The sequence below is a fragment of the Mytilus edulis genome, chromosome 1 (genome assembly GCF_963676685.1).
Source record: "Mytilus edulis chromosome 1, xbMytEdul2.2, whole genome shotgun sequence".
Taxonomy (NCBI): Eukaryota; Metazoa; Mollusca; class Bivalvia; order Mytilida; family Mytilidae; genus Mytilus; species Mytilus edulis.
The window spans coordinates 71,296,105-71,310,478 of record NC_092344.1 but is presented as its reverse complement, the minus strand read 5'-3'; the positions used below and the strand labels follow the sequence as shown (position 1 = coordinate 71,310,478).

The 14,374-nt window shown below is 31.7% G+C and overlaps 1 protein-coding gene across 2 annotated transcripts in view; it reads right to left on the bottom strand.

The window, feature by feature from the left end:
• LOC139488788 (probable ubiquitin-conjugating enzyme protein 17) overlaps window positions 1-14,374 on the bottom strand; it is a 46,097-nt gene that overhangs the window by 21,462 nt on the left and 10,261 nt on the right. For both annotated transcript variants that reach the window (XM_071274700.1, XM_071274710.1), the window contains exons 5-14: window positions 12,794-12,842; window positions 11,727-11,789; window positions 8,783-8,848; window positions 8,364-8,427; window positions 7,513-7,616; window positions 6,768-6,847; window positions 4,752-4,818; window positions 2,195-2,260; window positions 1,184-1,302; window positions 438-528 (exon numbers count right to left, since the gene is read on the bottom strand). In XM_071274700.1, coding sequence (XP_071130801.1) covers window positions 438-528; window positions 1,184-1,302; window positions 2,195-2,260; window positions 4,752-4,818; window positions 6,768-6,847; window positions 7,513-7,616; window positions 8,364-8,427; window positions 8,783-8,848; window positions 11,727-11,789; window positions 12,794-12,842 — 769 coding nt within the window. The remainder of the gene's footprint in view (window positions 1-437; window positions 529-1,183; window positions 1,303-2,194; window positions 2,261-4,751; window positions 4,819-6,767; window positions 6,848-7,512; window positions 7,617-8,363; window positions 8,428-8,782; window positions 8,849-11,726; window positions 11,790-12,793; window positions 12,843-14,374) is intronic.

Sequence of the window (14,374 nt, the reverse complement as noted above, 5' to 3'; positions counted from 1 at the left end):
ACAAGGGGGTCTCATTGGGGGTTTCTGATCTCAGATCCCGCTTACTGTTTTGTCAGATTCCCTGATCCCGCTTACACTATGTACGTAGGCAATTCTCATTTTTTTTGTCATTTCCCAGGTCCTCCAAGACCTCATTTCCCATTTTCACGCCACAATAATTTGACTTTCACGTGTCACGCTTACAAAAAATCGGCAATTCCGCGTCACGCTTAGACCCCAATGAGACCCATTACAAGTGAGCCATGAATTAAAATGTTCAACAAATTAGGGATCTTCTATAGAATTTGTATGCAAAAATTAACAAAACCATGAAATCAAATAACACACAAACTCTAGATCTCCTCTATCCATGAATTTAACACCCATGATAAAATAAACTAATCCACAGTTACACCTTTCCAATGTATGCTTCTGTAAAACTATGACACTGAACTTACCAGTGCAAGTGTTAAGAGATGATGTTCTATTTCTACATATGCTCCATATGGATATTTCAATAAATCATTCCTTGGACTATTTACTTCTAACCTACAACAGAACAAATTATAAAATTAGATATACTGAAACCACTCCTTAGTTTTGATTTAATTGACACACTTAATTTTCCACTGCAACTTGAGGATGTCTATAACATATTACAAAATAGAAACACAAAATTAAGTGTAAAAGCATAGCGAATATTCAAATTGCAAAGGATGTTACTTTTAGTTTATTAAGTTTTCTGCTCTAAAATACAAAATATGCTTCTGTTTCAAAATTTATACTTTTTTCATGACACTTTGACTATTTCATGTAGCTAATAAAATTGAGAATGGAAATGGGGAATGTGTGAAAAAGACAACAACCCGACCAAATAAAAAACAACAGCAGAGGGTCAACAACAGGTCTTCAATGTAGCGAGAAATTCTCGCACCCGGAGGCGTCCTTCAGCTGGCCCCTAAACAAATATATACTAGTCCAGTGATAATGAACGCCATACTAATTTCCAAATTGTACACAAGAAACTAAAATTAAAATAATACAAGACTAACAAAGGCCAGAGGCTCCTGACTTGGGACAGGCGCAAAAATGTGACGGGGTTAAACATGTTTGTGAGATCTCAACCCTCCCCCTATACCTCTAACCAATGAAAAACCTTATCAGTGTCAAGAGCACTGAATTAGATATGAGACATATATATTACCTAGCCCATTGCTGTAAAAATGTTTTGATATCCTGTATGACAGATTTCATATCCTTTGTAGGGATCCAGTAAGACAATTTCAACATCTCCATATTAGTTACTCTTTGCATCATCGAACACTGCAAGAAAGTTACAAATACATGTATAACTAAATGCTTTATCTAACAGCATACATAAGTTAAGAGTTTTTGGCCCCCCTATTTTCTCATTTTCTAAATTTTGTTTTGGATAGCTACTTATCACGTTAAAATATTCCCTAAGGTGGAAGTTTGTTTGGATGATCTTCAAAACCATTAATTTCAGAAAATGGGTGAGTAGAGGGGGGTAAAAGGGCATCTAAAATGTCAAAAGAAGGAGAAATAACGATTTTTGGCCATTGTTTCTTAAAATTTAATAGAGTGTGCCCACGTGACCTGGAAACAATTATGGCGATTAAGACAGCAAAAAAAGTTTTCATGACATTGGAATAAAAAAAAATCCTGGGCCTCTTTGGCGCAGGCACTTAAAAACAAAAAAAATTGTTGTAAAATCACCTGCAAAATGAATAACAACTACAATATTTGAATAACAGAAAGTAAACCCCCCTCACCTCACCCAGTTGCTAAAATTAGTTGTTTTGAAGTTCATCCAAACAAACTTCAAACCTCAGGGAATATTCTAACATAACAAGTAGGTTTCCAAAACAGAATTTGAAAAAAAGAGAAAATAGGGGGGGCCAAAAACAGGCCTTGTCGTATCTTGTCCTTTATACTGCAGCTTGTTTTAATAAAGAATTTCAACAACCTTTCTTTACATTTTGAAAGTTTAATGCAAATCGATAACAGTGACTACTTTCGTTACTTGAAAATTTTTTATATGTCACGCACGGATGGTTTTAATATAATATTATTCAAGCTATTGCAAGATGACTGTGAGAAATTCAATGATGAAGCAATTGCTTGTTAAATTCATACACATGATAAAGCATATTTGTGTTGTATTGTTAGTAAAATGTTTATAAAGAAACTGTACCTGAAGTCTTGGTCTCATCACTTTGACTAGAGGTGGATAAAATGGATACAAATCTATTTCAAATGTCTGAAATAAAAGTCAAACAAAACTGCATGTTGTAGTTATTTCATTTAAAATTTCATGTTGATTTTTGATGTCTTATACTATACTATGTAACCAGGTGCTCCGCAGGGCGCAGCTTTATACGACCGCAGAGGACGAACCCTGAACAGTTGGGGCAAGTATGGACAAAACATTCAAGCGTGATACAGCTCTGAATTTGGATTGTGATCAAATTTTTGACATTACATGTTTTTTTTTTACACAAAACAAATGTCAAGATTTTACAAATCAATTAAAGATTTCTTCTTCAAACTTTTTAAATCTAAAATTAAATAGTTGACACAGCATAGGTTTCTGACACAGAATGAATGTGGTCTAATGAACTTAAAAGTTTTTTTTTGCCTTTGAGCAATTCACTATGCTGTTGAATATTAATCGTCTCAAAAAAATGTTTGAAGAAATTTTCTTTTTATTTATGAAATCTGAAATGAGAAAAATTTAAACACCCCCCCTTTTTTTCACATCCCCGTTTCCCTTTTTCCAAAACTGATATCAATTCAAATTTCTAATGGAGTTTGCAACAATAACTACTCTTTTAAATACATCATAAAATATTTAAATGTAAAATAAAGTGCTTGTTATCACTGAATGGTAAAGATTGGTTGGTAGTAAAAGTGAATATACATTGTTTATTGTATAAAACAATAAAAAAAACTTCATCAGCAACATTTTATATTGGCAAATTTCCAATGAAGTTATTTACATAAAGTTATTGGCAAATAAAAATAGAAAATGACATCATAGTCATGTCTGGCAAATGTCCAACATACATTATCTAAAAACATTTTAGATAAGATAAGGAAAAAAAGCTTCATCAGCAACATTTTATATTGGCAAATTTCCAATGAAGTTATTTACATAAAGTTATTGGCAAATAAAAATAGAAAATGACATCATAGTCATGTCTGGCAAATTTCCAACATATATTATCAACTACTATTCTATACAAAGAAAGATAACTCCAATTGAAAATTAATTGCTATTGCACAATATTGTGCAATTAGATATTTCTTGCTATTGGGCAATACTGTGCAATTGAAAATTTCTTGCTATTGCACAATACTTGATATGGAATCCTGATTTGGACCAACTTGAAAACTGGGCCCATAATCAAAAATCAAAGTACATATTTAGATAAAGCATATCAAATACGCCCAAGAATTTAATTTTTGTTAAAATCAAACTTAGTTTAATTTTGGACCCTTTGGACCTTAATGTAGACCAATTTGAAAACTGGACCAAAAATTAAGAATCTACATACACAGTTAGATTTGGCATATCAAAGAACCCATTTATTCAATTTTTGATGAAATCAAACAAAGTTTAATTTTGGACCCCCATTTGGACCAACTTGAAAACTAGGCCAATAATCAAAAATCTAAGTACATTTTTAAATTCAGCATATCAAAGAACCACAAGGATTCATTTTTTGTTAAAATCAAACTAAGTTTAATTTTGGACCCTTTGGACCTTAATGTAGACCAATTTGAAAACGGGACCAAAAATTAAGAATCTACATACATAGTTAGATTCGGCATATCAAAGAACCCCAATTATTCAATTTTTGATGAAATCACACAAAGTTCAATTTTGGACCCTTTGGGGCCCTTATTCCTAAACTGTTAGGACCAAAACTCCCAAAATCAAACCCAACCTTCCTTTTATGGTCATAAACCTTGTGTTTAAATTTCCTAGATTTCTATTTACTTATACTAAAGTTATGGTGCAAAAACCAAAAATAATGCTTATTTGGGCCCCTTTTTGGCCCCTAATTCATAAACTGTTGTGACCTCAACTCCAAAAATCAATCCCAACCTTCCTTTTGTGGTCATAAACCTTGTGTTAAAATTTCATTGATTTCTATTTACTTATACTTAAGTTATTGTGCGAAAACCAAGAATAATGCTTATTTGGGCCCTTTTTTGGCCCTTAATTCCTAAACTGTTGGAACCAAAACTCCCAAAATCAATCCCAACCTTCCTTTTGTGGTCATAAACCTTGTCGAAATTTCATAGATTTCTATTCACTGAAACTAAAGTTATAGTGCGAAAACCAAGAAAATGCTTATTTGGGCCCTTTTTGGCCCCTTATTCCTAAAATGTTGGGACCAAAACTCCCAAAATCAATCCCAACCTTCCTTTTGTGGTCATAAACCTTGTGTTAAAATTTCATTGATTTCTATTCACTTTTACTAAAGTTAGAGTGCGAAAACGAAAAGTATTCGGACGACGACGATGACGACGACGACGCAGACGACGACGCAGACAACGACGCCAAAGTGATAGCAATATACGACCAAAAAATTAAAATTTTTTGCGGTCGTATAAAAACTATTTTAAAGAAGCAGTATCATTTTGTGTTAATATCTATGTATTTCTTAAATTAAAAGACGTTTTAAAAGAGTATTGTTTATGAATGTATATATTTATTTAAATTTACAATCTGTATACATTACCATTTCTAGTTCTATATAATTGTATCCAAATTTGGACTGAATCTGCAGGAGATCATCAGCTAAACCACTGAAAATATAGAAATTTTACAATTGTAATAATCATACAAAGAAATAATTGTTGGATAGAGGTTTAACTTCAAACAAGGAATCACTCAACAATCTTAACTAAGCTATATCTTGCTGTGCTATGTGGTTGTCTGATTGTTTTAATTTATGTTTTTTTTTGTATTTCAAAAAATATTACTTTGACCTATTTATTGTTAACTTTTTATACATTATGACCTGGATGGAAAGTTGTCTCATACACCTTATCGCTATTCCCGGCTGACCCGGCCGCTTGAACTTTTGACATCATACAACAATCACTTTTCCATTGTGACGTCAGATATTTTGTTTTATGACGTATACATTTTACGGGAACCAGTGTGATATCCAGTGATGGCGGACAAATAGTGATAAGGTGTATTCACACTCATACCACATCTTCTTATCTATATTGTCTGGCAAATTAAATGTATTGCTTTAAATTTGTTTTCCTGTAGTTTGATGATATTGTTACATATCTCTGTGCTTCAATGCACAGATAACCTTGAAAGTAAAGCAACAACATTTTAAATAAAAATATTTATTAATTTTCTGTTTCCCTTTCATCTGAATACGAAATACTGCAATTTCCGTATTTAAAATAATATTTAGAAAAGGGGATAATTCAGAAACTTGGTCACAATGCACACTAGAAAGAGATTTGGAATCATTAAATAAATCAAATTTATATAAATTTAACACAAGTACTGAAGATTTTATGGTATTTGCCAGATTGTTAAGTCTGACTTTCGTTATTATGTCTCCGTAGTCATTATATATGGAATGATCTGTATGGTATTAAAATTTATAATATAAAAAAATTTGTAAGGGTTCCACGGAACCCGGTGTCTCGCCTACTTTTGCTGTAAATCGCAGGCTCAACAAAAGTGAGGAAAAAAATCAATAAAAATATTCCTCTTGATACTATCTTTTGATTGTAAGAAGCTTCTGTCCAAGTTTGGTAAAAATCCAGGATAGTTTTTGAATTTAATAAATGTTTTAAAAACTTTATCTGCAGACTGTATGTAATTTTAACTGGAAGAAAATCTAAGTCCATTTATAAGTAAAATACGGAAAAAAAATGGATTTATTTTTTAACAATATTTACTTCTGGATACTATCTTATGATCATAAACAATCTTCTGTCCAAGTTTGGTACAAACCAAGGATAGTTTAAGAAAGTTATTAAGATTTTAAAAACTTTAACCACAGAGTGAATGTAATGTTTCCCCGCAGAAAAACTAAGTCCATTTAAAAAAAGTAAAATACGGAAAAAATGGATTTATTTTTTTACAAAATTTACTTCTGGATACTATCTTGTGATCGTAAACAAGCTTCTGTCTAAGTTTGGTACAAACCCAGGATAGTTTATGAAAGTTATTAAGATTTTAAAAACTTTAACCACAGAGTGAATGTAATGTTTCCCCGCAGAAAAACTAAGTCCATTTATAAGTATAATACGGAAAAAATGGAATTTTCTTTTTACAAAATTTACTTCTGGATACTATCTTATGAACATAAACAAGCTTCTTTTCAAGCTTGGTAGAAATCCAGTATAGTTTAAGAAAGTTATTAAAATTTAACCACAAAGTGAATATTTGTCGACGCCGCTGACGACGACGGAATGTAGGATCGCTTAGTCTCACTTTTTCGACTAAAGTCGAAGGCTCGACAAAAAAGAGGACATGGTATGGTTGCCTATGAGACAACTCTTCACAAGAGACCAAATGACACAGAAACTAAAAAGTCTAAGTCACAGCCTACAACAATGAGGAAAGCCCATCCCACATAGTCAGGTATAAAAGCCCCAAAATGACAAATATAAAACAATTCAAACAAGAAAACTAATGTCCTAATCTATGAACGAAAAACAAATTTGTAACACAGCAACAATCGACAAAAGACATGTCAAAATAAATGTAATATAATTACCATTCAGCATCAAAATGAAATATTTTAACCCTCCAGTTGTATATATTATCATCTATAGGTTCTGCTGTAAAACTCAATTCCTGAAAAACAAAAATTTAATATAAATTAACTTTTATACTATGTGTAATATATTCATATTATTACATATTATTTTCCATTACAGTCTATTTGACATTGCAATGCATTACCAATGGAAATTATATGTGGTCCAAATGATTCAAAGTCTTTTATAACAACACCAAATTTTGTTTCCTTTTATAATTGTTTGTTCACAATGCAATAAGATAATTTGGGGGCGGTGATTATTTTAAGGGTTTATAGTCAAGAGTTAGAAATTGAGATAAAGATTTCTTTGACCTTATGCATAAAGGCTGTGCAAGTTTCATTCCTTATCAAATTAGCGTATTTATAAGGCGGTACCAAACACCTCCACTAAAATAAAAAAAAAAAGGCTCTTTAATTTTCATGACAAAATATTCACTTTGACCCTTTGACAAAAGTATAAAAATTTTAAAAAATTGAACGACACACTTCAATATAGGAAAAATTTCATTATAGCAATTTGACAAACACTAATTTTGATCATTGAGAAGTTTAATATTTCCTTAACAATAGAAAGTGATTAATATACTCAGTTATTTTATACAGAGTTATGTCCCTGTAGTGTTACGTACCACATTAAATTGCCAATTTTTACATATAATATCATATTTTAATAAATGTCAATTAGAAGTTTAGATTTAACCTGCTCTTCTTCCATGATTCTAACAAGATCATTGGTTAATATCCCTGCTGCAGCATTACTGGTAAATATATTCTCTGGTGGCTTTTTATCCATACTACTAGCTCCTGAAATAAATTATCAATATCTTAACAAGGATGTGACCCCTGAAGCAACTGTGCCACAAATGATATAGATTAAACATAATATACATGGGTTTTGCTCATTATTGAAGGTCGATCATAGAGCTATAGTTGTTAATTGCTATGTCATTTGGTCTCTTGTGGTATGTTATCTCATTGGCAATCGTACCACATCTTCCTATTTTTATATACAGAAAAGGTAAAATTGAAATGAAAAAGAACTAACATGGATCAACTTCCTTAAAAAATAATATATAAAAGCATATATAGCACATTGTGTACAGTTTGAGCAAACAAAAGGAATATTTTCAAAGAATGATTTCAGCCTAAAAAACTAAATTGAATGAAAAAAAATCCTGATGGAGTATTATTTAATCATTGATAATTAAATTTGAGAATCCTATGAATTGTAAAATAATTGGAATCAGGTCTGTGGATATTCAATTCAATCCTCTTTTCTTAGACTGTGATATGAGACTTGTTACAAAATGTATAATGCTATGAACAATATGATGGCTGCTACCCCATGGAGCAGGTTCTGCTAAACTTTTCAGAGCAACTGAAAGCATCCCTATTGTGCTGATTAGTTTTCTATGTAGTGTCTTTTTAGTAATTTTACATATTTTACCATGGTATTGTCTGGTTTTTTTTCCTTCTTTCTAAGATTTTTTATTGTGAGTAGGTATCTTCTGACACATTTTTGTAAAAAGAATTCTCATAAAGTAACTTTACCTTGTGAAAGCTTTGCCTTTTTCATCTGATCTCTTATTTCTGCCTCTTTTTGAGCCCACCGTTTCTGGAATAACAGAATTATCTCAATAAATTAAAGTTTACTATGAAATTGAAATGACTACCAAATGTGTCATAACAAAGAGTACATGTGTTTCGCCATTATGCACATATCTTATGAACGTTATTCCATAAACATGTGTTGAGCATATCAAAATTTGTATCATTAGTTATTATTTTCAAATCACTGAACATTTCAGGTTTTAAATATCAAATTACAATAATGGATATACATTAATTATAATTAATTGATAGGACTTTTAATATATTGATATATTATAGCTTAAATTAAACTGTGTGTTTAAGGAATATAAGCAATGAATATACATATGACTATTTGATAAAAATAAAGTTGCATATACCTTTTTTCTAGCAACCTTTAAATCCCATTCTGTTGTGAAAGCATCATCATCAGCCATCATACATTCCTATGTCATAAGAAAGTTTGAAAATAATAAAAAACCAGGTGCTCCGCAGGGCGCAGCTTTATACGACCGCAGAGGTCGAACCCTGAACAGTTGGGGCAAGTATGGACAAAACATTCAAGCATGATACAGCTCTGAATTTGGATTGTGATCAAATTTTTGACATTACATGGTTTTTTTTTACACAAAACAAATGCCAAGATTTTACAAATCAATTAAAGATTTCTTCTTCAAACTTTTTAAATCTAAAATTAAATAGTTGACACAGCATAGGTTTCTGACACAGAATGAATGTGGTCTAATAAACTTAAAAGGTTTTTTTTGCCTTTGAGCAAATCACTATGCTGTTGAATATTAATCCTCTCAAAAAAATGTTTGAAGAAATTTTCTTTTTATTTATGAAATCTGAAATGAGAAAAATTTAACCCCCCCCTTTTTTTCACATCCCCGTTTCCCTTTTTCAAAACTGATATCAATTCAAATTTCTAATGGAGTTTGCAACAATAACTAATCATTTAAATACATCATAAAATATTAAGATGTAAAAAAACTGCTTGTTATCACTGAATGGTAAAGATTATTTAAATTTATCAGTTGGTAGTAAAAAGTGTATATACATTGTATATTGTATATAACAAAGATTTAAGTTGATTCTGGACAAAGAAAGATAACTCCAATTAAAAAAAATTCTTGCTATTGCACAAATAGGATATTTCTTGCTTACTATTCTGGACAAAGAAAGATAACTCTAATTAAAAAAAAATTTGCTATTTCACAATATTGTGCAATTAGATATTTCTTGCCATTGCACAATACTGTGCAATTGAAAAGACTTGCTATTGCACAATACTTAATATAATAATTTTAGATCCTGATTTGGACCAACTTGAAAACTGGGCCCATAATCAAAAATCTAAGTACATGTTTAGATTCAGCATATCAAAGAGGCCCAAGAATTCAATTTTTGTTAAAATCAAACTTAGTTTAATTTTGGACCCTTTGGACTTTAATGTAGAATTTGAAATTTGAAAACAGGACCAAAAATGAAGAATCTACATACACAGTTAGATTTGGCATATCAAAGAACCCCAAGGATTCAATTTTTGATGAAATCAAACAAAGTTTAATTTTGGACCCTTTGGACCTTAATGTAGACCAATTTGAAAACTGGACCAAAAAAACTTCAATAATCAAGAATCTAAGTACATTTTTAGATTCAACATATCAAAGAACCCAACCGATTCATTTTTTGTCAAAATCAAACTAAGTTTAATTTTGGACCCTTTGGACCTTAATGTAGACCAATTTGAAAACGGGACCAAAAGTTGAGAATCTACATATACAGTTAGATTCGGCATATCAAAGAACCCCAATTATTCAATTTTGATGAAATCAAACAAAGTTTAATTTTTGACCCTTTGGGCCCCTTTTTCCTAAACTGTTGGGACCAAAACTCCCAAAATCAATACCAACCTTCCTTTTATGGTCATAAGCCTTGTGTTTAAATTTCATAGATTTGTATTTACTTATACTAACATTATAGTGCGAAAACCAAGAAAAATGCTTATTTGGGTCCCTTTTTGGCCCCTAATTCCTAATCTGTTGGGTCCTAAACTCCCAAAATAAATACCAACCTTCCTTTTGTGGTCATAAACATTGTGTTTAAATTTCATAGATTTCCATTTACTTAACCTAAGGTTATTGTGCAAAAACCAAGAAAAATGCTTATTTGGGCCCTTTATTGGCCCCTTATTCCTAAACTATTGAAACCAAAACTCCCAAAATCAATCCCAATCTTTCTTTTGTGGTCATAAACCTTGTGTCAAAATTTCATAGATTTCTATTAACTTAAACTAAAGTTATGGTGCGAAAACCAAGAAAATGCTTATTTGGGCCCTTTTTGGCCCCTTATTCCTAAAATGTTGGGACCAAAACTCCCAAAATCAATACCAACCTTCCTTTTATGGTCATAAACCTTGTGTTAAAATTTCATAGATTTCTATTCACTTTTACTAAAGTTAGAGTGCGAAAACTAAAAGTATTCGGACGCCGGACGACGACGACGACGACGACGACGACGACGACGACGACGCAGACGCCAACGTGATAGCAATATACGACGAAAATTTTTTCAAAATTTGCGGTCGTATAAAAAAGCTCATGCAAATATGCAAGTCACAAGTTAGTAAAATTACAAGAAAACAAAATGATCATCAATTATTCAAGATTACAAGTTTAATATCAAGAAATAGCTGCAACACATAGAATAAAATGATGATAATGTACATGTAATTATCAACATAATATATTTCTCTCTTCCTTACACTTCAAAATTGCATCAAAGAAATCACTATATAAAGTACACATGTCAAAATTTTAGTAGCTCTTATATCTCATACAATACCAACATGTATTGCTTTCTGAACAAAAAAGGTCTTTATGAAATTTCAATTACTTCAGAATTTCCCTCTATAATACAACTGCCAATGCATAACTCCTTTTTTATTCATTCCTTCTATCCATTACTGTCTAACTGACGCTTATTCATATGACAGAGGCACTACTGAAGCAGGAACAGCTAACATATCTCAAGCACCTGAGTTAATCCCTTATTTTAGTTTGGGTTCATGTTGCATCTTAATTTTCTGTGCAGTTTTATGGAATGTTGGTTGTTTTTTTCTTTTTGTCATGGGGTTTGGCAGTCACTAGGATTTAAATTTGTATTGATTGCCCCTAATTTTCTACTTTCTCTTTAGCTCCATATCAAGAAAGGTCAAAACAGTGCAAGGTAGCATGCAGAGAGCTAAATATTATCTAAAATTATCTCAATTCAAGTACAAGTATGTTCATTGTTGAAAAGTATGTTTGTTTATTTTAATACCTCCTCCTCTTCTTCCTCCTCAGATTCCTCATCTTCTTCCATAATATCATCATCACTAGACATCTGTAGAAGTAGAAAAAAAAAGAAATCAGGTTTGCGAACACATGTGGAGCAGAACCTGCTTACACTTTCTGAGCAACTGAAGTCACCCTTCTTTCCCCCTATTTAATCATCCTTTTTCAAATGACTGAGAAAGTCTTGCAAGAACACCATAATTTTGAGAGTCTGAAATAATTCATACATATAAATGTTGACCACCAAGCATCCTTAATCTACTTGTGTTATCCTTATTTGCATTATGATTTTTTTTTGTTTTTTTGTTTTGGATAATTTGATACAAAAACAAGAATGTGTCCATAGTACACAGATGACCCACTCGCACTATCATTTTCCATGTTCAGTGGACCGTAAAATTGGGGTCAAATCTTTAATTTGGCATTAAAATTTGAAAGATCATATCATGGGGAACATGTGTACTAAGTTTCAAGTAGTTGTGACTTTAACTTCATCAAAAACTACCTTGACCAAAAACTTTAACCTGAACTTCGTCCTTTCATTTTCTATGTTCAGTTGACCATGAAATTGGGGTCAAAACTATAATTTGGCATTAAAATTAGAAAGGTCATATCATAGGGAACATGTGTACTAAGTTTCAAGTTGATGTGACTTCAACTTCATCAAAAACTACCATGACCAAAAACTTTAACCTGAACTTCGCACTATCATTTTCTATGTTCAGTATCCTTGAAATTGGGGTCAAAACTTTAATTTGGCACTAAAATTAGAACGATCATATCATAGGGAACATGTGTAATAAGTTTCAAGTTGATTGGACTTCAACTTCATCAAAAACTACCTTGACCAAAAACTTTAACCTAAAGTGGACGAAAGGACAGACGGACGGACGGTCGAACGAAAGGACGCACAGACCAGAAAACATAATGCCCCTCTACTTTCGTAGGTGGGCATAAAACTTATTTACCAGTGATGGTACTCTCAAACGTTTAAGGTATAGGTATTCAATATTACTGTATGAAAATTTCCAAATTGAACCATAGATAACTTACATGTCTTTGTTCAGATCTTTTGTTCTTGTTGGTATGTAAAACTATAGCCCTGTAGCAAACAACATAATGGTTTATTCATTAAAAATGTACAAATCAATCAGAAAATACTCTAAAACAGCAATAAACAATTAAGAGCTAGAGTGTTTTAGAAGACAATGCTTTATAATACTTTGGTTCAGTCTACTGAAGGCTCTTTGAACTTTTCAATAAGAACAAAAATATAATTGAACCATTAGAATCTAATGAATTTTTCTAATCAGAGAATGTGTTGTCCTTACATGAGTCTTCTGTGTCTATAAATTTATTTGTGTATTAGGCCACACCAATTTAATTTCTTGTTCTACGGATTTTTGGACTCCAAAATTTGGGGCGAGCGAGCGATTTGAAAATTTTAATAAAAAAATATTTAATTTGCAAATTTTTGAGGCGAAGCTTGAAAAGTAAAGGCGAGCGCTTATATTTTTTTTTGTAAACATAAAATAGTAGGTTTTGACAATATTAAAGCTTGATTTATCACTTGTACTTTGACATTTCTTTAATTTCTGAAGTATTTTTTTCCCTGTTCACCAAGAAATAATTAAATCTGGTCTATGTATGTGTGACTGACAATGAGACAATTCTCCATCCAAGTCAAATCAGTTTGGGGACAACCCCTTAATGTTATAAATATCCCTTTTACATGTTTATGAGGGATCAATATAAGTTATAATATATTTGTTTGTACAAAAGGGCCCATATTTTCTCAAAGAACTATATATCTATCTGGTATTAAATGGTCAAAACATGTCCAAAAATTTTGTGACTTTAACCATGTTAACACATTTACTTTAACAGTTTAATATTATTCAAAATAAGTGGACCCCTCTTTTAGAAAAAGTTGTTTTGAATATGATGTAACTCTTCTCTTTTTGAGTAAAAAATTTTAAGTTTTCAAAGGTTTTGTGTAGAAGAACTATACAAATCCTTGGTATTTCTATTTTCTTTTCTACATCAGTAAAATGACCCCTTGCCTGAGGGAGGGGTTGTTCTCAACCTGATAATAACAAACACAGCTCAAAGTACGGCCTTTTACACAGGGCTTTGATACAGACCAAACAGCAGGCTATAAAGGATCCCAAAATTATTAGCGTACACAATTCGAACAGGAAAACCAACGATCTAATTTATATATCATGTATATCCAAACGCCGGGGAAAATACCAATGAACAACATCGACAAACGATAACTGCTGAACGACAGGCCCCTCAGTCAATCAATCAGGACAGGTGCATAAACATGCAGTGGCTATGGATAGTTTTGTTTCGCCAGCATACAGTATAATTGCAGTTGAAGGCAAATCCTTCAGAAGTTCTTTGTACTTTCTTCTAACAACGAACATTTTTTGATAGGGAATATAAGTAAGGGGGAAAGTAACCAATTTTTTGTTCTTTACATGTATTCGCTGTTATAAATTTATATCGGAGCACTCCCGCTTTGGATAAATAGGTTTCATGCTGAAACAAATATTCTCACAGATACTTACAAAGTGTGGTGGGGTGCTTTTATGTTTAAAATCGTTATATACAGGTTAGACTGTGATT